The sequence below is a fragment of the Lepus europaeus genome, chromosome 4 (genome assembly GCF_033115175.1).
Source record: "Lepus europaeus isolate LE1 chromosome 4, mLepTim1.pri, whole genome shotgun sequence".
Lineage (NCBI taxonomy): Eukaryota > Metazoa > Chordata > Mammalia > Lagomorpha > Leporidae > Lepus > Lepus europaeus.
In genome coordinates, this window is record NC_084830.1 from 18,509,530 (window position 1) to 18,534,007 (window position 24,478).

General features: G+C 43.5%; 1 protein-coding gene across 1 annotated transcript in view; it reads left to right on the top strand.

The window, feature by feature from the left end:
* Window positions 1-18,621, top strand: part of TMEM65 (transmembrane protein 65) — a 139,103-nt gene extending 120,482 nt beyond the window's left edge. Inside the window, exons 8-9 of the mRNA XM_062188017.1 lie at window positions 9,410-9,475; window positions 18,521-18,621. Coding sequence (XP_062044001.1) covers window positions 9,410-9,475; window positions 18,521-18,574 — 120 coding nt within the window. The 3' untranslated portion in view covers window positions 18,575-18,621. The remainder of the gene's footprint in view (window positions 1-9,409; window positions 9,476-18,520) is intronic.
* Window positions 18,622-24,478: the final 5,857 nt, after the last annotated feature.

Here is a 24,478-nt window from a genome sequence, read left to right on the forward strand (position 1 = left end):
TGATTCTGAAATTAAAAATATCACCAGGAAAATAAAATTCATTTAGCTCCATTTTGCATGTAGAAGGCAGCTATATGACAGCTCCATCATGGGCATATTTCCCTAGATTATGTGTCAATCCTTCACTTATCATCTGCATTTGTGTGGAGGGAGGAGTTACAGCCATGGGTCCTGCAGCAGAAGCACTTGACATGAGCCAGGTCTCTCTGTCAATGTTATCTCACTTCCTCCTCATCACACCTGCTTATCCTCCCATCTCACAGGTGAACAAGGCTGAGACCAAGAACAGAGTGGGCATGGCCCAAGGCCACTTAACCAAGATAAAGTTGCCCATCTTTTCTCCTCCCCCTCCATGTATGGGTCTACGACTGTGTTCAGCTCTTTGACAGAAGAGTCATTGTCACCACTCTATCTCCAGTGCTAGCAGGCTATCAGATATGTAGTAGGTGCCTAATAAATGCCCGCTGAGTTTATGGAATTTCCCCAAAGTAAATTTAGTAATGCAGCCTGTCTCTGGAGCAATCTCAGCTCCTTGTCGTTCAGACCTCATTGTGCAACCTGTGCAGACCGGGATCGAAGTGAGAAGCACTGTTGGTTCTGTTTGTTGACAACAGCGTGCAGATGGTGACTAATCTGGTGATGATTTATTTTGGTTTTATGCAGCATTTTCATTTTTCTGTGGCCCTTTGATTGATTCGGTGGCTCTGGGTAACATGTGGGTGCAGGTCACGCTTCACTGGTGAGTCCCACAAGGACCCATTAAATCATTTAAGTTGGGTGGGGCATGAGCAAAACTGGAAAGGGAGTAGGAGGACCTGTCTGATTCTTGTGTCAGACAACACCTGGGCTGCGATGGGAGGGCCTGTGTTGTTGGGGCAGGAGAGACAAGTCTGGATCCGGTGTGGATTCTGCCTCCAAGGCTAGCAGCGTGCAGCAGAGATGGGGAGTCTGCACAGAAGACTAAAATGCCAGAGGCAAGGTGTTCTGTGCTCCAGGAATAATACCAAGAAAGTACTCTGACCATTTTTACAGGAAAATGTTGGGAAGAGGGGAGGTAAAAGGATGGAGGGCACAGGGGATCAGGGAAGGTTTTGAGGAAGAGACGGTATGTGAGCTGGATCTTAAAGGTTGATGGGGTTGGCAGTGTAGAGGAGGCCGGAAAAGCATCCCAGGAAGCACATGTTTCCCAAGCCATGACAGAGTTTGGAAAGTATAGAGAGTGTACGTTATAGAGGAGGTAGCAGAAGGTGCATAGAAAGAAAAAACTGAGGTGTGGAGTCTTTGGAATAGATCCTGGAAGCCCAGATGACAGGCTTTGAGGGATTCAGGTGCAGTGGCAAAGAGTCCTGGCTTCAGAGTCGACCTTCTGGATCTGAGTTCTGCTTGTTAGCTCAGTGACTTCAGGCAGCTGCTCCACTGGGCATCACAGCACCTCCAGCTTGTCCTCTTTCTGACCCTGTCACAGAGCTACAACTAAGATTCCAACAGCCCATGTGAAGCACTTTGCACAGACAGGTGGTATGCATTCAATAACTGGGAACAGCCAGATTGTTGTCTTTGTTATTATTAGACTGAATTCCCTGAAAGGTTATTTGGAAACATGTAGGAAAAGAAGATGAATGGGAGAGAGAATGCACTTTGGAAATATCTGGGATCTTTTGACCTCTCTTGTGAGCATCTTTTATTAGTGATGAGTTAATGATGTGAACGGATACTTATTTTTGGTGCTAATAGGATTTGACATCATTTATCCTGAATCCTGGTAATCCATTGTTTGGAGAATAGTATTGAATTTGATTATTTAAAACAATTAGATGATTTAGGTAGAAATAATATCTCAGTTCCAAGTTCACTAAAAGATTTATTGAGCACTGCCTGTGTGACAAATCCTAAATTAAGCAGTGACAATACAAAGACCAATGGTTCATGATCCCTGCTCCCAAGTACCTCAAGTAATGAAGTAATGGGGAACACTGACAAGCAAATAAATGCAAACATGGTCAGTTTGGCTAAAAGAAGTTCATATAAGTTTCTAAATGTAGGAATTTTTGAAATAGCCTGAGATAAAATACCTGCTGTGATCTGGTGACTACACACACACACACACACACAACAGTAAGCATGCTAGCCAAGTTTAATGAAAAGCCATAATGAAGTGAGAACACCTGACAGACCAGGCGGCATCTGGGTAAAGAACTGAGAGCCAGTCTGCATTCAGACTGGAGTAAGGATATTGCTGTGGGTCCTCCATTTCTCCTCCACAACACCCTTTTGGGGACATTGCTGAGACAAGGGCTTTGCATGTGACATTCCTCCAAGAACTTTATAATAGCAGACATGAGTCCCCTAAGCTGCGCACAGGGAGAGGGCTGGGACCTATCCAAACAGGTTATTGAACAAGGGCAAGACTTTTGATAGTAAAAGCTGGTTTTTCCAAGGCTTGCTTCCTTGCTCCATCAAAGAGAAGTTCCCATTTCTCTCTGTGGCTCCTCATTCATTTATAGGCTCAGCTCTATCTAGCTACCCTGACATTCACCTCTTCAAGAGAAGTAACTCATAATCTTATGGAGGTAACACGGACGAAGGTCCATCTTCTGCATTTTATTTGGAGCTGACATGTGGGCATAGAGCTATTTATAGATATTCTCCTCTTGCTGTCTGTCCTGAGGTTTTGGGGGTGGCCTGGGAAAAGATCATTTTGTGCAGTCCAGAGGGCTGGTCACATCATTCAACAGGACAGGCTAGAGGCCCTGCCTCACAACCACCTGGAGCTGGACAGCATTTGTTCTATAGAAGACAAAATGAGTGAGAGCAGTAAAGACACACGGTATAAAGAGAGCAGTAAAAGTGTAGAACTGATAGGGCCAAGGAGAGAGGATAGCCATAATTTCCATGATCCAATGTTCGGCCAGAAATTTCAGCCCTCTTTGGCTTGGTCCTGGAGCTGTCTGTTCTCATTCAACAAATGCAAATATGGTTTTGTACTCATTTAGTTTGATTGATTCAAAAACATTCTTGGAGCATGGCACAGATGCCTCCTTGGGCAGTCGTTAGCAGGTCTAATTGCTTGGCTGTTTCAAAGGACTGGGTTTAGCAACCCCAGCACAGGGACCCTGGGCAGTCTTAGACTGGGTGAAGGCTATGTTTTGTTTTGTTTTTTTCCCAAAATGGGGACCCCTGTTCTGGCTTGCTCTTGAGAGCCTGATACAGAAGCTTTGCTACTTCCTTTTGCCTAGGGACCCATCCATGTTAGTCTAAGAAATGCCTTGAGCTGTCTTAAGATTGTAGGAGTAAGAATCTGCTACATAACCTGTATCCTTTCTGGGGCTAGTCTCTTTTCCCCAAGGGTGAGGAGGAGCCCTAAATAGTTCATTTCCTGGTGGACTTCCTATGCTTTCTCCTTGGATACCCAGTAATCATATTTTGCTGGAGAGTCAAGGGTGCTAGTCAAATGCCCAAAATTGGAGTCTCAGGTATTAGCTCTCTACTCACCTCAAGAGATTGATCCTTTATGTCCTCCGTGACAGCCTGCGTGAACAGGTGCAGCACAATCTATAAATCCTTGTGGCAGCACTGTCCATGTTTGCTGTTGCTTTTCACCCTGTTTTCTAACCCATTTAAAGGCAAATAGGAGGGGCTGATGCTGTGGCATGGTAGGTTAAGCCTCCGCAACACCGGCATTCCATGTGGGTACCAGTTTCGGTCTTGGCTGCTTCACTTCTGATCCAGCTCCCTGCTGATGGCCTGGGAAAGCAGTGGAAGATGGCCCAAGTCCTTGGGCCTCCGTACCCGTGGGAGACCCAGAAGAAGCTCCTGGCCCAGTTCTGGCCATTGTGGCCATTTGGGGAGTGAACCATAGCATGGAACACTTCTCTCTCTATCTCTCCCTTTCTCTGTCTATAACTCTGTCTTTCAAATAAATAAATAAATATTTGAAAAAAGGAAAATAGGATAAGTCTGGACCTCTCAAGTACCTGGCCAGGTCTTAAAGGTCTATATATTCTTTAAAAGCAATGACTACCTTTTTCATGGTAAAATCAAAACTATGACAGTATGACATTGAGAGCAATAAGACTATAAAATATACAGCAAAACAGTCAGAGTTTTGTTAGGTGTTGAATAGCTACAATACAATTCTAGGAATTCTGGAGATACCTGTGATTCTATGGGATGGATAGATTGGCAAGCAAGTGAATGCTGTACCTCTGTGCACTTGGACACTGATTCACTAAGGTAGGGAAGGAGCAGACATATGGTGTTGTCTTGTTTACTTCCTCTGTGCCTGGTACAGTATGTGCACAGAATTATACAACACCACCTCATTTGACATTCAACAGGAATCGTGAGGAGTGAAAATTGCCACCCACATTTTCTAAACAAGGTCACAGGACCAGAGGAACGAAGCCACATTCCTGAGATCAGAGGTGGTCAGTGGCAGTGCCCAGGCTCAGGTGCAGCAATGTCAGACTCCAAAGCCCTTTCTGCTATTGCGTTCCAGGCGCTCTGACACTGCAGTGGATAAGTTGACAAAGAACAGCTTTTAGTCAGCCTGATGCAGATGCATTGCACCCTCATAAAGAAGCATTGCTGTTGGAGTGAGTCATTGATCACCCCACTTCATGGGAAGGGGAGCTGGAGGTGGTGACTGCTTCTCTGCCGTTGGGGTGGGAGTGCGATGACTCTTCCAGGGAGTCAGTCTCCATTACCTCCTCCCCTGCCAGACCCCTTCCCTAAACCTATTTATTTTTAGCCTCCCTCTAAGCGGCACTGAGACACCAGGGCTTTAGCTCCCTGGAAGAGCTGCTCCTCACCCTAGACCAGCCTGCATCCTCCACGCCACTTGGAGGGGTGTCTGGGTCTGGCCCAGCACAGTGCAAACACTGGCTTGCCCAGTGCTGAGCAATCCAACAGTCCTTACCTAACAGCCACAGAGGTAAGGATGGACTATGACTGGACATGCCAGTAAGAATGATGAAAGCATCCACATCACATATTTATGTTGTGTTTTACGATCCTCACAGCAGTTCCGCAAGATAAATGCCCCTATTATTTCTGCTTTACTGACAGTAGAACTGAAGCACAGAGAGACAACAGGTTTACCCAAGGTCACAAAGAAAAAGAGGCAAAGTTAGGATGGGAATGCGGGCAGTCTGGCTCCAATATTCTACACACAAACCTCTGAACAACACTACCGTCCACGGTATTACGTGGCCTTGTGTGGACACTTCTAGCACCACCTGCTGTGGCTTTGTTGCTCTCTGACATTCTCCATGGATCTAGAATGAGTCTACAGGAGCGGAAATGATTTTAGATACTTCTGAGAAGGGACAGGCACATGGATCAAGAGCAGCTTTGCATCCGGGGTGGGGGTGAGGTGAGATGGGGTAGGGGGACTTGGAGAAGCTCTTTCCTTTTGGGTAGAGGAGCCAAGATGATGTGAGCCTACAGTAGTCAGAATCCCAGTTGTCAAAATGGTCAGGTGGACACAAAGGCATCTCTTCTCCAAATTCAAAGGAAAACATACTCTGATAGATGAAGCAGAGGAAATTAGATTCCCTGTGGACCCAGAGCTGATCACCTGGACTCTGTGCTGTGTTTACCTTTATGGTAATTACTTGCGTGGATATCAAGGAAAAGCACAAACAACATTTCTTTTCTCTACGTGTGAGCTGGGATCCTTGAATTTAAATTCACTTGTCTTCCTGAGTCATGAACTAAAGGCTACGCACCTGGCACATTTGCTGATGTGTATAAATAGTCTGGCGAGGCTGGGCAGTGGTGGGGAGGGAGGATTCTGCTAAATTAGTGTCTACCAACCCTTCCTCTAAGGACACTGTCAGCTCTATGCCAACCTCTCTCAGGCACTGCTGCTTAGATATTTAAAATTCATACTAATCACATAATTTATGAGCTGAATGTTTCAAACTGTTCTGTGAAGATACACACAATTGTAAGTCTTATCAACCACCTCTCCAAAAGCTTACCATTTGGTGAAGATAAACACATAGGACAGTTACTAAATGCTGAACCCATGACCTTCTGCTGCTCATCACAGGTCCATTCCTTATCTTAAACTTCCTTTCATAACCCTTTTCCCCCTTTTTGATAATGCTGAGCCCATAGGAATTTTCTCTCTTAGCCTGCATAAAATTGCACGTTCTAGTTTTCTTCTCCTTTCTCTTTCCTGCTGTTTCTCATTTCTCTGTTTCTGCCCTCCATCCCCAACAAGATTTCCAAGTGCCAGTCTTTGTCCATCATTTAGTTTTATTGATTCAGTTTTCTAGTTTTGGTGGAAGAACTTGTACTACATTATCATGCTTATTAATATATCTATGAAACCAATTCTTGAAAAAAAAATGGACATTTGAAAGCCTTGGGAAGCAGCCACCCCAGGCAGGAACTTGAAGTGCTGTGACCCTTGAGAAAAGGATAGTAAGTCAGGTGAGCTCCACATGCGTCCCAGATTGCTGCCTGGGGGTGTTCTTCATTCTCAGCAAGGGGAATAGTGCCCAAACAAAAGACATCGCCTCACCATGCTGAGCAGACAGAGGTCTCCTGCTGGAGTCGAGAGAAACACAGATAAGTGAGCTAGCTGCTGGATATGAAAATGACGTTCCTTAGGCCTTCTGCGATACGTAGGTTACACATGCTTAGAGGTTCCAAGATACCCAGAAGAACGTGCAGCTGGAGGATTAACAGGCTGAGCACAGACTTCAGCAGTGAGCAGTACTGGGGAGAACAGAGGTTGGAATTCAAGTCACCAAAACAGGTGATCTTTGGCAAACCTCCCAAATTTCAGTTAAAACTCAAGAGGCTTGCACAAAAGGAGTAATGGCTACACCGTGGAGGGATTCTAGGGTAATAACTATGTCCCAGGAATAATGGGAAAATAGAAATAAACCAGAAGTAACCAAGCCCCAAATCAAAACTGGACAGGCTGAATGTTATCTAACAGTCCCCTGTCTGTTTGCAGGGAAGAAAACCTTGGCCCACCCTGGAGAGAGACAACATTGTACAGAGCCTTCACAAATTTTGATCCACGATGTCAGGCACCCAATCAAAACTTACAAAGCATGCTTAAGAAAAAAAGAACCAAATGTGCAAATCCAAGAGGAAAAACAGAGAAAATAAATAGGCATATAGGAAATTGAGATAATGGAGTGATCAGGCAAAACTGAAAAATAACTATACTTTTTACTGATTCTGCTTTGGAAAAATCATACCAACAAATGTTTCCCCAGGAAGATGCAGAGTATAATTGGACATAAAAGCTGAACCTGAAGTCCACCTACATCTCATGTACAGGATTAGACACAGAAACTCTTTATTTCCATATCACAAAGAATATTATATACAGAAACCATGTTTGCAATTTATTTAAGAATAAACTGCCATATGCTTCATATGGAATGTGTAATAATCTTCTAGATCTGTAAACTGGGATGGACAGAGGATGTCCTTTGAAAAGCTCCCCAACTTAGAGAAAACTTGGAATATTGGAGGTAGAAAATCTCTGCTGGATATTTTTAAATTTCTATCTTGAGAAAGCTCATCCCAAGTCTAGTCTTTAACCATGGCTTCTATGTAGACAGTCCCCAAGTCCTTCCCATTCCAAGAATTTCAGGCCCCTTTCCCCAGTCTGCAGATATACATGTGCACCTGTGTGGACCACCAAAAGCTCATGCCCAGTAACTCTATACTGAGTTCATCTTTGCTTCTTGCTTGCCCTTCATTCTGTTCAAGGAAGCACCATTTCCCCTCGTTTCCTGACTTAAAATTATGACCATATTTGCCTCTTTCTTTTCCTCAAAATCCCTACAGTTAATTTGTCTCCTCCCTATCCCCACAGTTAAAATGTAAGGTAGGTCTTTGTGCCTCTGACTTGAACTACAGATTGCTCCCCCCCCACACTTTTTTTTACTAAAAAGAAAAGTTGAGATATCATTCACATACCATATTTAGATATTACAATTCAGTGATTTTTAGTAAATCCACAGCATTGCTCATGTATCCCTGCTATCCTGTATAGAGATGGGCTTTGCAGTGAGAGTCAGACTTAGGAAAAAGTCATCAGGATAATAGGGAAGCAAGGTGGCAGCGGGGAGTAGAGGGCAGGAGTTGGGACCCTTCATGTTCAGGGGAGGTTCAGGACACAAGCGCCCTAGAGCCCTGCTGTGAGGCTGAGTTTACGTCTCTGTGGTACTTTCTATCTTATTTTATTAGAGCCTCACTGTGAGGGAAGAAAGGACTGGGCCCCATGAGAGATGTCAAGGCTTGTCCAAGGCTGCATAGCCTGTCCCTGCAGCTCTGGTCTGGGATCCAACCCAAGCGTCCCCGACCAGACCACACCTTTTCCTGGGTAAAGAGATTATGTTGGAATCCACCATGGATGATGCAGATTATGTTTGGCTCTATATTTATGGACACAAACATTAGAAAAAGATCTGAATCTAAAGTTACCTCATTTTTCAAACCGTGCTCCACAGGCACAGACCAAACACTGACCTTGGAGGTAGCAAATTGAATTTTAGTTCTGTTACTTAACAGTTATGGGATCTTAGAGATATCATTGAATGTTTCTGTGGCTCATTTTTCTAAGCTGAGAAACTGACATGATAGCACTTATCGCACAGATCCAATGTAAGGATCAAACCAGGTAGTGCATATGTCGTGCTGTGAAAACTGCAAGGGAGGTTGTTGTGATTCTGTGTTTTACAGTTATTGGAATCCACAGATGAGGTTACCGGGGTTCTTATGCAGAGGCTGCCTCCAGTTACTGAAAATATGTCTCCATTCATTCACTCATTCAACCAATGAATATTTATCCAGTGCAAATTGCATGCTGTTCTAGAGGGATGGAAAGAAACAGATAAAATCCTTACTCTTGGAGCTTATATTCTTCTGGGGAAAGATAAACCTGAACAGTACACAGCGAACCTCAGATTGAGGGACGTGTGCTGGAGGAGCTGCTCATAGAGGTGCACCAGTGAGTGCGGGTAACTCCTCTACACAGAGTGGGCAGGGCAATGAAACCAGCCAGGGCCCCAGGTCTTTCCCTGGCTCTCTGTATTTCACACCAGAACTAATTCCTGCAAAATTCTGAGGAATGAGTTCTTACAGACTCGGTGTCTCCCAACAGAGAAGCTCAAATGATCTTCCCCGACCTCTTTGGCTCTGCAGCCAGGGACAACACACCATCTTTTATTTGGGAACTGTGGCTCCTGGGGGCAGCTGGGAGGTAGAGCTTGGGCACAGCAAGCTGATTCAGCCTATGGTCAATTGATTTCTCCCTCCACACTCACTCAGATACCTTCCCCTCTCCCCCTAGTCCCGGTGCACACTGAATTTGACAAGCTGGGACCCCCTGAATTGCCACTTTTATCCTCTGAGTTCTTTAATTCTGTTCCAGGCTTCTGTACTGAACTCCAGGGAAGCTTCTGAGCATAGCACACTGAGGCGGCTGGGACGATACTTTGTAAGTCTCTCTTTTTTTTTTTTTCTTTTTTTTTTTTTATTATTAAACTTTTATTTAATGAATATAAATTTCCAAAGTATAGCTTGTGGGTTACAATGGCTTCCCCCCTCCCATAACTTCCCTCCCGCCCGCAACCCTCCCCCCTCCCGCTCCCTTTCCCCTTCCATTCATGTAAAGATTCATTTTCAATTCTCTTTGTATACAGAAGATCAATTTAGTATATATTAGGTAAAGGTTTCAACATTTTGCCCATATAGCAACATCAAGTGAAAAAACTACCATTGGATTACTAATTATAGCATTAAATAGCAATGTACAGCACATTAAAGACAGAGATCCTACATAATTTTTTTTTTCAAAATAATTAATTTTCTATGCCATTTCCATTTTAACACCAGGTTGTTTTTTTTTTTTTCATTTCCAATTCTCTTTATATACAGAAGATCACTTCAGTATATAATTAGCAAAGACCTCATCATTCTGCGCCCACACAGAAACGCAAAGTATAAAAATACTGTTTCAGTACCAGTCATAGCATCACTTGGCTTTAGACGACACATTAGGGACAGATCCCGCATGGGGTGTAAGTACACAGTGACTCCTGTTGCTGACTTAACAATTTGACACTCCTGTTCATGGCGTCAGTAATCTCCCTAGGCTCTAGTCATGAGTTGCCAGGGCTATGGAAGCCTTTAGAGTTCGCTGACTTTGGTCTTATTCAGATAGGGTCATAGTCAAAGTGGAGGTTCTCTCCTCCCTTCGGAGAAGGGTATCTCCTTCTTTGATGGCCCCGTTCTTTCCACTGGGATCTCACTCACAGAGATCATTCATTTAGGTCTTTTTTTTTTTTTTCCCATGATATCTTGGCTTTCCATGCCTGCTATACTCTCATGGGCTCTTCAGCCAGATCTGAATGCCTTGAGGGCTGATTCTGAGGCCGGAGTGTTGTTTAGGACATCTGCCATCCTATGAGTCTGCTGTGTATCCCACTTCCCATGTTGGATCTTTCTCTCCCTTTTTGATTCTATCAGTTAGTATTAGCAGATACTTGTCTTGTTTGTGTGATCTCTTTGGTAAGTCTCTTTTAATTTTGTTGCTGTTTGATAGGCAAGAATGTGTGATAGGTAAGAAGTGTGGGTCTATTTATACATCCCATGCTTTCCTGGGCAGACACAGGTATTTTATAGCTCTCAGTCCCAGTGAAAGAGAGCTTGTGCCCCGTGACTGGTGTCAGGACTGCCCACTCAGCTCCCACAACAAAAGCTGCCGCTCGATCAGTGCCATCCAGCCCTGCCAGTGGTCTGCCCTCACTCCCTAGGTCTGCCTGCAAGGGAGCAGTGGAACCTCACGCTTGCCTGCAGCCTAGGTTCAAAGGATTCCTTAGCTGTTTTTTCTTTTAAACCATTCAGTCAAGTTTTTAATCCAACATCAGGCAAACGCTGGGGTGGTCCAAAGCACTATAGAGGGAGATGAAATTTAAAACTATTTCTGCTTCTCACCTGGTTGAAACCATCATCATCTCTTTCCTATAGTTTTTCAGTAACCTCCTATATGGATGTTTATTTTAGAAAGTACCTGGTATGTGCCAGTGCTTTAGGGCACTTACACATGTCAGCTCGTGTAGCCTTCATAACAACCCTGTGGGGTAGGTACCATTCATTATCAGCACCATTTTACAGAAGAGCAAATTGAGGCATAGGGAGACTAAGAGTTTTTTCTTGAGGTCACTCAAGGGGCTAGTAAGGGGCAGAACTAGGATTTACATACAGACATCTGGCTCCAAGGTCCATGCTTAGACAACAGTGTTTCTTTCCAGTCTTCCCAGGAGGAAATGGGTACTAGGGAAAAGAGAGGGTTATGGTTGATGGGCCTCTGACTAGATTAAAAGTACTTGCTAGATTATCTCAGTTAGTCCTCAACATTGGGTGTTACTCCTGTTTTATAGATGAAGTAGCTTGCCTAAGGCTACCCAGACAGTCAGTGTCAGAGCTGGTATCCACGCTCAGTTCTGTTAGGTTGTGAAGTCCTGGGTTTGTTTTCCTCCATGTCAAATGGCAGTTCATGAAAGCAGACCGATGTAAGAGCCCTGCCTCCCCTTCTGCGGGTGTCATGCTTGTCACACAAACCAGGTTGCAGTCTCCATAATTTTGTTGTTATACGAAAGCAAATTTTCTGTTTGCATCCTTGCTTGGCAACACATGCCACCAAATGGAACCACCACTGGGACAGATGTCAGATGAGACTGCTCAGCCACTCTCCAAACCTTCCCTGTGTGTAGTCAGGTGGCAGTACTCATGACCCCTACTGTGAGGGCGATTTTGAGGATATAATGACATGGTTCATGGGAAGAATTTGAAGACTAAAGTCTGAAGGCGATGTGACAGTGTGGCGCTTGAAGACAGAATCCTGTGGGACCAGGATAAACACCTGGCTGAACCTGATGCTGTGACAGGTTTGAGTGCTTTCTTTGCTTGTCTGTCTGACTTAATCTCTGCTTCAAGTCGTGATTTTCAGGTCCATTTCTTTCTCATTACCCGTTTTAGTGTGGAGGTGCTTGGTAAGACAAAATGGGTGGCAGGCACCCGAGTAGTTGAGCCATCACCTGCTTGTACATCAGCAGGAAGCTGGACTTGGAAGTGGAGTTGGGATTCGAATCAGCACTTGGATATGGGATGCGGGGCTGCATCAAGTGCCCACTCCCACAAATACCTTTGATTTGTCCTAGAAGAATATATTCTTTAACAGTAAAATTCAAGCTTCCTTACATTTTCTTAAGCTTTAAATGTGTTTCTAGATTTTTACGATTCCCTCTAATTGTTTCTCTGCTTCTGTATCAAATCCTGAGAGATTTCTGTTGAACTTTCTCTCTGTGATATTTACCAACTAGAACAGAGCATACAGTTCTGTTAACCTTGTCGTTGTATATCTTGAAGCTGTTATTACATGCATACAAATTGAGAGTTTGTATGTTTTAATTGGCCCTTTTATTATCTTATTGTAAACATCTTCGCTTCTAATAATACTTTTAGCTTTGAAGTTGATTTGGGCTTGTGTTAATGTAGCATCATTGGCTTTTACTTACATAGCATCTTGGTTGTGTAACTTTGGCTGTGAGAATGCTCCAGTGGCGATAGGTAAGATCATATTGAACATAAATACATTGTCAGTTACTGTGGCAGACTGTCATTTCAACTATGTCCTGGTATGCTTCTCACTTACAAATGTTTCCAGGAGACAAGAAAACATCTGAATGGGACATACATGCACAAACTTTCCTTCCGTATTTTTGGCAGGTCAGAGGGATTTGCATGCAAGAAAATTCATTGTGATGATTGTAGCAGTTTCTCAAACTATCTGTGGTGAAGGACCGAGAATTTAAATTTCAGTCCCTTGTGATCGATTGCTATAAAGTTCCTAAGCACTTAGACTCTCTGCTTCTGTGCTCACTCCCTCCTACTGTGGTATGAAGCAGTTGGTGGATCCTTTGTGGCATCAATGCCCAGGAGATCTTCAGCTCATGGTGAAGCTGTGGAGACAGGATTGGTGGAGGCTGTGGGTCGGTGGCCCAGGATGGCAAACGAGGCTTTAGAAGGAAGAACTGAGTCCTTGTGGGAAGGAACTTCCATGAGTCTGATGGGAGGGTTTTTAGTTTGTTTTCTTTTTAATGGAAAGATTCCTATTTGCTGCTAAATTGTGAACTCGCAAGAAACGTGCTTTGAAAAAAATCTTGGGATCTCTACTTATTTTTCACTCTTTTTTTCCCTTCGTGTTTCAGTTTAAATAATTTCTACTAATTTCTCTTTGAGTTCATGGATTGTTTCCTGTTTCTGCTCTCTGGGTGAGCCCATTGAGAGAATTCTCCCTCCGATACTCCTGGTTGGTATTTCTCGCACTTCATTTAACTCTTCTTTCTCATCCTTTCCTGCTCTCTGCTGAAATTTCTCATCTGCCGCGGTGTGCTGCCCGCTGTCCCAGCGGCCTCTTTAGCAGACTGGTCACTTAATTGACAGTTCCCGTGTTCTGCTCCTAAGTATCAGGGTCATCTCTGAGTCTTACTCTGTTGACCGCTTTGCGCTTGTCAAATGGGTCACCTGTGGTGTTTTCTTGTGAGTCTCATTATTTTTAGTTGTTGTTATTGAATGCAGGCCGTTGTGGGTAGAACAGCAGGGACTGAGGTAATGACCTTTGATGCTTGTTGGTCTGTAGGGGCCCAGCTAGCTGGAAGGGTAGCTACAGTCAATTGGTGGGGTGGTCTCTGTTGCTTTCAGTCCATCACAGGTTCTGCTGTCTCCATGATGGCTGCTGATGCCTGAAGCTTTGAGGGAGGATGGGCTGCTGGAGGGGTTTTCTCTGTCTTCCTGCTGCAGGCCCAGTTTTCATCACGCCTGTGCCACTGTGGGCGTCTCTCTGCACACAGGCCGCTGTCCTGTGCTGGACACCTGCTGCTGTGAGTGGGGCCAGGCTCTTGGATGAGAAGGCATTCCCGGCTTTCCTGTCCCTCTGGCTTTCTCTGCACTGTTGTCCCTGCTCAAGACAGCCCATCTGCTCTGCTTCTGTGTGTTGCGAGAGAGGTGTCCTTGGTTGGAAAGAATCTCTTGGGCTCCCCATTGGTACCAGCATCTCCTTAGCATCAGCGGAGGGTCCTGAGCCTGGACATTTGAGCCTTGTGCCTGCTCTGCCTCAGGGCCAGTGTGTCCTAGGCTGGAGCCTGTGGTACCCTGCCTGTTCCTCAGGGTAAGGCTGGTGGTGGGGCAGAAGACCTTTCTGCCTCTTTCCTACGTGGTCTTTGCCTCCTCCGTGGGCTCTGGGGGAAAGAGGGTCCAGAGTGCTTCCTGCCTGTGAGCCACGAAGAAGCCTTTCTCATGTCTCCTGCTTAGCCTTTTGTGTTTCCATGGGACACCTGGAATTGCACATGTGTGTTGACCCCCTCCTCTGTCTGAGGTTTCTGGAAATGCTACACTGTATGCAGGTCCACCCCCAGCCTCTAAAAATGTGAAGTTTAGCTGTTTTATTCTTACTGGTCTTTACCCAGCTGCTCCTGCTGCCCAAGGTGAAACAAGTCATGTATCATGTCTTCTTGGAAAGGCTGCTCATCCTTGGAGTTGAGTCCACCCAGCTACCCAGAGACTTCAGCTTTTTGATGGGCTCCAGAAGAGTTATGATGTTTTAGATTGTCTCCTTGGTTATTGTTGGTAGGTTGAGGGATAGAGTCCCTTGTACCTTTCTTCACCTTATGTGGTTCTTACTCGGGTTTCTCAATGCAGTTGTGGTTAGGTGCTGGCTAGGTTATAGCCATCTTTAAATTTTTTTAAATTTATATTTATTTATTTGAAAGGCAGTGTGACAGAGAAATGGACTAGAGCCTAGGGAGATTACTGACGCCATTAACAAGAGTGTCAAATTGTTAAGTCAACAACAGGAGTCACTGTGTGCTTACATCTCATGTGGGATCTGTCCTTAATGTGTTGTCCAATGTGAAGTGATGCTATAACTAGTACTAAAACAGTATTTTTACACTTTGTGTTTCTGTGTGGGTGCAAACTGATGAAATCTTTACTAAGTAGGTACAGAATCGATCTTCTGTATATAAAGATAATTGAAAATGAAAAAAACCTGGTGTTAATTTGGAAAATGCATAGAAAAGTAATTAATTTTTAAAAAATATCATGTAGGATCTCTGTCTTTAATGTGCTGTACACTGTTATTTAATGCTATAACTAGCACTCCAACAGTATTTTTCACTTTGTGTTGCTATGTGGGGGCAAACTGTTGAAATCTTTGCTCAATATATACTAAACTGATCTTCTGTACATAAAGAGAATTGAAAATGAATCTTGATGTGAATGGAAAGGAAGAGGGAGCGGGAGAGGGGAGGGTTGCGGGTGGGAGGGAAGTTATGGGGGGAGGGAAGCCATTGTAATCCCTAAGCTGTACTTTGGAAATTTATATTCATTAAATAAAAGTTTTAAAAAATTATATTTATTTATTTGAAAGGCAGTGTGACAGAGAAATGGAAACTGGTTCACTCTCCAAATGCCCCCAATAGCCAGGACTGGGCTAGACTAAAAAGTCAGGAGCCTAGAACTCCATCCAGGTCTCCCACATGGGTTACAGAGACCCAAATGCTTGAGCCATAACCTGGTGTCACCCAGAGCATGATAAGCAGGAAGTTGGAATCATAAGTGTAGTCAAGACTCCTGCCCAGGCACCCCAATATGGGAGGTGGGTGTCCCAAATGGCGTCTTAACAGCCATGACAATCATCTGCCCCTACAGTCATCTTGAGGCCTGCCTTGGATAGACACCCAAGACGGTACACACACAAAGCTACCATTTCTGGTTGTTGGCCAGGAGCTCGGCTGGGGCAGTTGCCTTCCCTTGGGTCTCAGCTCCTCCCAGTATGGAGGGTGAGCTCGGAAACAGCATCTAAAGAGTGAGTGTCCCAAGAGCTGGCGGCTGCCAGTCTTCTTTCACCTACCTGGAGCATCGCTTCTGCTACACTCGTTATAGAGCAGCCCCACTCCATGCGTGAGACACTACGTGTGGCCCAAGGGCAGTGGACTGCTGGGGAGCCATCTTGGAGACTGGCTAGCAGGACTATTAACAGCTCTAACACCTCAATACCTGTCCCTTCTCCTCTTTTGCAATGATTCTCATCGAGGAGCAATATGGTTTGTGTTTTGTTTTCTGAGTTTCAGATTGCACCATTTATAAATTGGGAATAATATTCCCTGGTTATGATAAAGTTGGAAAGTCATAGGTTAGGTACTCAAAAATATGATAGTAAGGTAATTGGCTCAGGTATCTTTTTTACAAAAGATTTATTTATTTATTTGAAAGTCAGAGTTACAGAGAGAAAGTGAGATACACACACACACACACAGAATCTTATATCAGCTGGTTCACTCCCCAGATGGCCTCAATGGCCAGGGCTGGATCGGGCTGAAACCAGGAGCCAAGAATTTCTTCCAGGTCTCCCACATGGGTGCAGAGGCTCAAGTATGTGAGCCATCTTCTACTGCTTTCTTAGGTCATTAGAAGGAAGCTGGATGGGAGGCAGAGCAGCTGGAACTCAAGCAATTCCCCCATGGGATGCTGGCATCATAGGTGGTGGCTTTACCTGTTACACCACAGTACTGGCCCCAGCTCAATTATCTTTAATGCTAAGTACAGACTTGTTTCATTTAATGTCCAAAAAAACCCCATGAGTGATGTGCCAGGATTATTTGCACCATAGAGATGAGAAAATTAAAGTTCAGGATGTTTAAGGAACTTGTCTAATGCTACCCATAAAGTAGAATACCCATGTTTTTAATCACTACATTTATAGTCTTTCCATCATTGGCATATGCTTCTTATATCCCTTGAAAATTAGAAGATTGTCAAGATGGAGAATTTTACATTAATACCTTTCCTATTCTTTCCAATGCCCAGTTCAGAATCAGGCACAGAGTAGATGCTAAAAAAATTAATCTGTTGGAGAGACAAGTGACTAATCAGCAGTGAGGGTGGGGTGCAGACATTCTTCATGTGTGCTGGGACTCGCTGGGTGACTGTGGGAGAATTCTTTACCTCCTTTAGACCCATTTGCCTCAACCCCACACGTCACAGAGGAGGCCCCCTGGTGGTTGCAGAAGAAGAGGGCTGCGACTAATTGCAATTACCTATTTTTACTGTGGTGAGATCGCTTCCATTTCAACCTGATCTCAAACCCTAAACCATCTCTTCTCTGACATTTATTTCAGGGGTTCTTTGTAGATGTCTTCTAAATATCTCCCTGCTCTGCCATGGCATTGATTGTGCCCATAGGACACTTTAGGAGGTTTATCAACTCCCTGCAAACCTTGTGCCTTATGCAAATAGCATCCCCTTCCTTCTTCCCCAACACTCTGAATCCTCATTGATTCTTTTTTGTTTTTAACGATTTATTTGTTTGTTTTAAAGGCAGAGTTACAGAGAAAAAAGGGAAGAGAGAGAGAGAGAGAGAGAGAGATAATCTTCCATTTGCTGATTGAGTCTCCAAATTACTGCAGTGACCTGGCCAAAGCTTCATCTGGGTCTCCCACAGGGACAAAAGCTATAAGCTACAGGGACCAAAGCACTTGGACTATCTTTCAGTGCTTTCCCGGGCACATCAGCAATGAGCTGGATCAGAAGTGGAGAAGCTGACACTGGAACTGGAGCCCATATGGGATGCCTATGTCCCAGGCAACGGCTTAACCCACTGCGCCACAATGCCAGCTCTCCTTGATGATTCTTAAAAGCAGCTACTCAGGATGAGGAGAGCATGATAAAGGCGGCTCCATGTAATTAGAGAGCTAGCTGCGAGAGAAAATAATTATTTACCAGGTCACTCTGTCCCCTGATCAGCCACTGCAATTTTGTTTCTGTGAACTGTTATAATTAGCTTTCTTTTAAATCAGTCTTCTTCCTGCAGGATTATAAATCATTATAGAGTGGATGGCCTAGACCAGAGAACACTGCTTCTGGGTCTGGTGGCAAATGTTGAGAGGATTTCACGGAGGAAAGGGATAAACAGCCCTGAAAAAAGGAAGATGGTTTTTGAAATCTCTGCCCAGAAAGGGCTTGGGAGGGCCTGAGACATCCTATGGGAGACCTGATAGAGCGAAAGGCTACTTTCTCTTGGTCCTAACCAGGACCAAGTTCATGATGTTGGGAGCAAGTCTGAGGGAGAGGTTCACGTCGCATGATGACCATCCCCGCTACCTGCCACACTTTACTTTCCTTGATTCAGAATCTCAGTGGCAGGAAGGAATAACAGGAAGGTTGGGGTGACTAGTCTCTTCTAGGGTACCATTTATGATGATAGATTTACGTCAAGTCACCTAGGACGTTTGGTGTTAGTGAACGATCATGAATTCCTAGGGCTGGAAGATGTCTTAGAGCAGAAGTGTTCATAGTACCGTGAAAGATCCCTGGCGGGGTCAGAAATCCTTTCAGGAGGCATGTGATACAAAACCCATTTTCATAATAGCGCTCCGATGTTTTTTACCTCTTGCCTTATGCGTTTATTTCTTTATTTCAGCATGCTGACATGTTCACTGCGATGAGGCAAAAGCGATGTAAGCAACGCTGCTGACAGTTTGGTGCAAGCCAAGGCAGGGAACCAAAGTACTGGTGGTCACCGTGTCATCCACTGCCGAGTACTTTCCACAAAAGCAATGCTTATTTTACTTAAGCATGTCATTGATGAAGCACTAAGGGTATTGATTTTTATTAAAGCTGCACCTTTGAGGGTGCCTCTTTTTAATGCTCTGTGTGATAAAATGGAAAGTACAGTGCCTGTTCAACACAGGTGCTACAGGCAAAGTAGGACAGGTGCCCAGAAGGCTGGCAGCTGTTCTGTTTGTTACAAGCTGGGCCAGATGCTTCTGTTCAGGACACACCATTTTCACTTAAAAAAAGTGAGTGACAAACCATGGTTACCCAGAGTTGGGTATTTGGCAGGTAGTTTTTCAAAAGTGAGTTGAATTTGTTACTTCGAGGAAACTCGACAGTATTTATTGTAGTGCTAAAGTTTGCCTTTTGAGGGGCAAAATAGAATTTTTAAACTCTTGTATCATCCCTTTGAATCTGGATGGCTTCGCAATAGTGAAACTTCTGGTGAGATTAAGGATGATATTAACAGATGTGATTGTGTTTTGCTATTACATAATGAATTGTATGAAAATTGAGAAATCAGCATATGTTGGTGAACCAATATTTTCCAACACATGGTGCTACAAAAACCCCATGTGGGAAAAGATTCCTCTACAGAGCAAGATAAGTCAACAGACTTTAACATAATAGAATTCAAAATGGTCATTGATATATCAGATCTTATGTTGTCATTAGTCTTCAGAAAACTACTGCTAGTTAAATGAGGTGCCTGGGAAAGATACTAAAATCTGTCCCTTCCCCTTCCAGACTACAGATATGTGTCAGGCAAGGTTTTCTTCACATATTCCAGCCAAAGCAAAGTGGGATTCTGGCTATTTTCTATTGAGTCAAGTCTTAATGAAATTTGCAAAAATATAAAACAGTGCCACTCTTCTCACTAATTACTTTTTAAATATCACAATATTGTGATGTGACATTTATTATTTCTCCAAATATAGATTTTTCATTAAAATGTTATTAAATATGGAATATATTTATTATTGATACTATAGATAAATTAATAATAAGTATTTGGAGGCAAGTGGTTAGCCTGGTGGTTAAGATGCCCACATCCCACATTGGAATGAGTACAATGCCTGCCTCCAGTTCCCTGTGGGCCTTGGGGAACGTAGGTGATGGCTCAAGTAATCGGATTCCTGGAACCCATGTGGGAGGCCTAGATTGAGTTCCTGGCTTCCAGCTTTGGACTGGCCCAGTTCTGACCATTGCAGTCATTTGGGGAGTGAACTAGCAGATGAGGGCACTCTCTCTCTAATGAATAAGTTTTTTTATTTAGCAAAATATTTTGAATTTTCAAGGCCTTACTGCTTTTTTATTTATTTGCATGCATTTCATAAATACAACCTTAGGAACATAGTAATTCTTCCCACCATACCCGCTCTCCCACTCACCTCCCACCCCTCTTCCTCTTCCCTCTTCTGTTCCCAGTCTTATTTTCTACTAGCATCTATTTCCAATTAACTTCATATACAGAAGATTGACTTTATTCTAGGTAAATAGTTCAACACTTTATGTGAGAAAGGAAAAAAAAAGAGAGAAAAAAAGAAAAGACAAAAAACTGTTTTAGAACAGACAAGGGCTGTTCAAACTCACTGCATTTTGAAGGTAATTTCGTCTTTTTTCTTTCCTTTTTTTGATAAACTTAATGATCTTTATTTTTTATATATTTTTATTTAATAAATATAAACTTCAAAAGTACAACTTTTGGATTATAGCGGCTTTTCCCCCCATAGCCTCCCTCCCATCTGCAACCATCCCATCTCCTACTCCCTCTCCAATATCTCATTCTTCATTGATTCATTTTCAATTATCTTTATATATAGAAGATCAACCTAGTATATAGTAAGTAAAGATTTCAACAGTTTTCACAGTGTCTACAAATAATAACTGATAGAATTAAAAAGGAGAGAACGATCCAACATGGGAAGCGGTTACACAGCAGATTCATAGAATGGCAAATTCCCTAAACAGCACTCTGGCCTCAGAATCAGCCCTTAAGACATTTGGATCCAGCTAAAAAGCCCATGAGGGTTTCTCAGGCATGGAAAGCCAAGACACTGTGGAAAAAAAAAAAAAAACACACAACAACACACCTAAATGAAAGATCTCTGTGAGTGAGATCCCAGTGGAAAGAACGGGCCATCAAAGAAGGCAGTACCTTTCTCTGAAGGGAGGAGAGAACTTCCACTTTGAATATGGCCTTGTCTAAATATGATTGGAGTTGGTGAACTCAAGAGGCTTCCATAGCTTTGGCAGCTCATGACAAGAGCATCGGGTGATTACTGACGTCATAAATAAGAGTGTCAATTGTTAAATCAACAACAGGAGTCACTGTACACTTGCTCTCCATGTAGGATCTCTGTCCTTAATGTGTTGTACTATGTGAATTAACTTAATTATCTTTAAAGAAGAACCCAAGAATGATACATATTGGGGTCAGCGCTATGGCTCTGCGGGTTGATGCCCTGGCCTGAAGCGCCAGCATCCCATATGGGAGCCGGTTCGAGACGCAGCTGCTCCACTTCCAATCCAGCTCTCTGCTATGGCCTGGGAAAGCAGTAGAAGAAGCAAGTGCTTGGGTCCCTGCACCCGTGTGGGAGACCCGGAAGAAGCTCCTGGCTTTTGGCTCCAGCTCCCGGTAGCTGCTCCTGGTGCAGCTCCGGCCATTGCGGCCAATTGAGGAGTGAACCATTGGATGGAAGACTTCTTTGTTTCTCTCGCTACCTCTCCTCTCTCTCTGTAACTCTGACTTTCAGATAACTAACTAAATAAATAAATCTTTAAAAAAAGAATGATAAATCTTTTGCGAGTACTTAGACATAACTATAACTTATGAGACATAAGAGTATCTTCCACTTAATACAATAAAAGGAAGTAATTCTTTGAGAACAAGTTTTACTATTAAGTCTCATAATACAACCCTTTGAGGACAGAGGTCCTGCATGGGAAGCAAGTGCACAGTGACTTCTATTGTTAATTTAACAATTACACTCTCACATATGATGTCAGTGATCACCTGAGGCTCTTGGCATGAGCTGCCATGGCTATGGAAGCCTTTGGGATCCACAGACTCGATCAGTATTTCAACAAGGCCATAGCAAGGAGGAAGTTCTCTCCTCCCTTCAGAGAAAAGTACATCCTTCTTTGGTAGGACCTTACCAATTTTTAATAACCTAAAGGAGTCCTGAGACCAAAACAATTAAGAACCATTGGCCCAGAAAATGAAGTCTTTCTTGGATAGCCCTGGTAAACAGTGCTCTAGTGAGCCTTTGAAAGGGTATGCCATACTGCTTTTCACCATATTTTCAAGTTTGATGTAGTTTTTCTTAGCACTTAGCTTATTGAATCTGATGGGTAGAGATTTATCTACTGAGCAAGTCCTGACGTATTATTAAAGTTGGGTTCTTGTCAGTGAAAAATAATTTTTTAAACTCAGAGACTACTAAGAAACTGAGGTATCAAAACTTAAGACAAAAATCCCAGTATGAATGCATATGCACTGACATTTGGAATCCGATTGAAAGTAGAAATGAATGAGTTATGTAAGTCATGAGGTCTTCTACACCCCATAGAAGGACAAACTGAAAAAAATGTTGAGAGTCTCTCAGATATAGGAAGGCAGGAGACTTGGTAAGGACCCTGGGTCTTTAGTAAGCAGCTGGGTCTCCCTCTGCTTACTATTTGCTCAATTTTGGGAAAGTTAATTAACCTGTTTAATTGCAGCCCTGAGACTACAATACTTTCCCTTTCAGGGTTGTAATTGGGATTAAAGAGCCAGTAGGTGTAAAAATGTTGCAGAATGTTTAGTGCTGGGTGAGCCTTTGATAGTCATTATTTTATTTTATATTAGATTTATTTATTTATTTGAAAGGTGGAATTACAGAGAGGTCAAGAAGAGACAGAAAGACACAGGGGTCCTCCATCGGCTGGTTCACTTCCCAAATGGCTACAGAGAGAACTGGTCCAGGCCAAATCCAGGAGTTCAGAACTCCATCTGGGTCTCCCGTGTGGGTGGCAGGGGCATAAGCACTTCAGCCATACTCTGAAACCTTCCTGGGTGGATTAGCAGGGAGCTGGGTCAGAAGTGGAGCACTCTGATGTGGGATGCGGGTGTCATAAGAGGTGGCTTAACCTTCTGCATCACAACACCAACCCAAATGACCTTTATTTTAACAATCATTATTACAAATACACAGCCTATCCCTTTGTATACGTTTCTTTTTGCTACTGGGATTTGCCACACATTTAGCAGCTTAAGACAGCAGGTACATATTCATTTATATTTCTGGAAGCTGGAAGTCTTAAATGCATCTTAAGGGACCGAGAGCAGTGTATTGGCAGGGCTAGTTTCTTCCAGGGGCTCAGAGTAGAGTCTGTTTCTTGCCTCCCCCAACAGTCACACATCTGGTGTCTGCTGGCTTTGCTTGGCTTGTGGCTGCAGCATCCAGTCATTGCCTCAGTCATCACACTGAATCTTTACTTCTCTAGTAAAACCTCCCTCTAGTCTCCTTATAAAGACATTTATCTTGATTAGTCTTAGGACTAATCACAAACTAATTAATCTTCAGGATCCATCTGTATGATCCAAGATTGTCTCCCACATCAAGATCCTTAGCTTAATCACATCTGCAAAGCCCTTTTTGCAATATAAGGTAATATTCCCGGGTCCCAGGTGTTAGGAGATGGGTAACTCCGGGAGCATTATTCTACTAGACTCTTGTTTTATAGAAAGAAAACGGAGTCTCTTGAGAGGTGAGGGTATTTGTAGAAATGGTCATGGATGTGATCTAGGGGGAGGAAAGGCAGGCAAGTTCTTCACTTTCTCTCCCACCAACTCACAGTGTGGAGACTGCTTCAGGCTTCTGACCCTCTAAGCTGGGCCCTTTCTCCTAAATCCCCTGTGCCGCCCCACAGAGCTGCCACTGAACACAGCTCCAAGGCCTTGGTGACATCATATTCCCCAAATCCGTAGAGCATGGTTGCATTACTTCCCCCCTTGACTTGTGCTATGTAGCATCTCACCCTTCTCAGTGCTGAGCAGTTTGAAGAAAACGTCTATGTCAGCATTCTCGAGGGCATCCAAACCATTGAATGCTGAGGGTGGAGATTAATTACGGTTTAGTTTATATCCAGGTACATAATGTAAAACCAAATGACCCAAGACTTAGCCTCTCATTCCCACAGTGATTTATAATGTCAAGGTGCACCACGATTTGGTGTTCTTTGTATCTTAACAGTTCCTTTGTTTCAGCTACATGTCTCTAATTATCACAGCCTGTTTCAGCACATTGCTGCAGCCTACAAGCTCACCCACCAGGCTCTGTGTGTTTCATGATTTCCAGGACACAGAGACCATAGGGGCTTTGCCTGTTTGGATCTGGCAAGATGGAGCTTGAATGACATTTCTGGGAGAGACAGAAAGGAAGGTTTGTAGCTGAAAATGAAATGCTCTCAGTATTTAAGATTCTTGAATAAGAAGTGAGAAAAAGCCCTTCTTCCTAAACACATTTTCCCCTGGGAACGCCTTTTAAAATGGGTTTAATGTTGGATTCAAAAAGATTTGTGCACATCCTAATTCTCTGAACCTGAGAATGTTACCTTACATGGTCGAGGAGTGACTATCACCTTATACAAATAAAGTAAATGTTGTGATTAAAATAAGGACCTTGAGTTGAGAACATTACCTGAAATCATCCAGGTAGATCCTACATGCCTTGACAAATGTTCTAAGAAAGAAGCAAAGATAAGCAAGACAGAGAAGGAAAGGACAGAGCCACACAGAAGAGAGGGGGATATGAAGGTGGAACAGAGATTGCGTTGATGT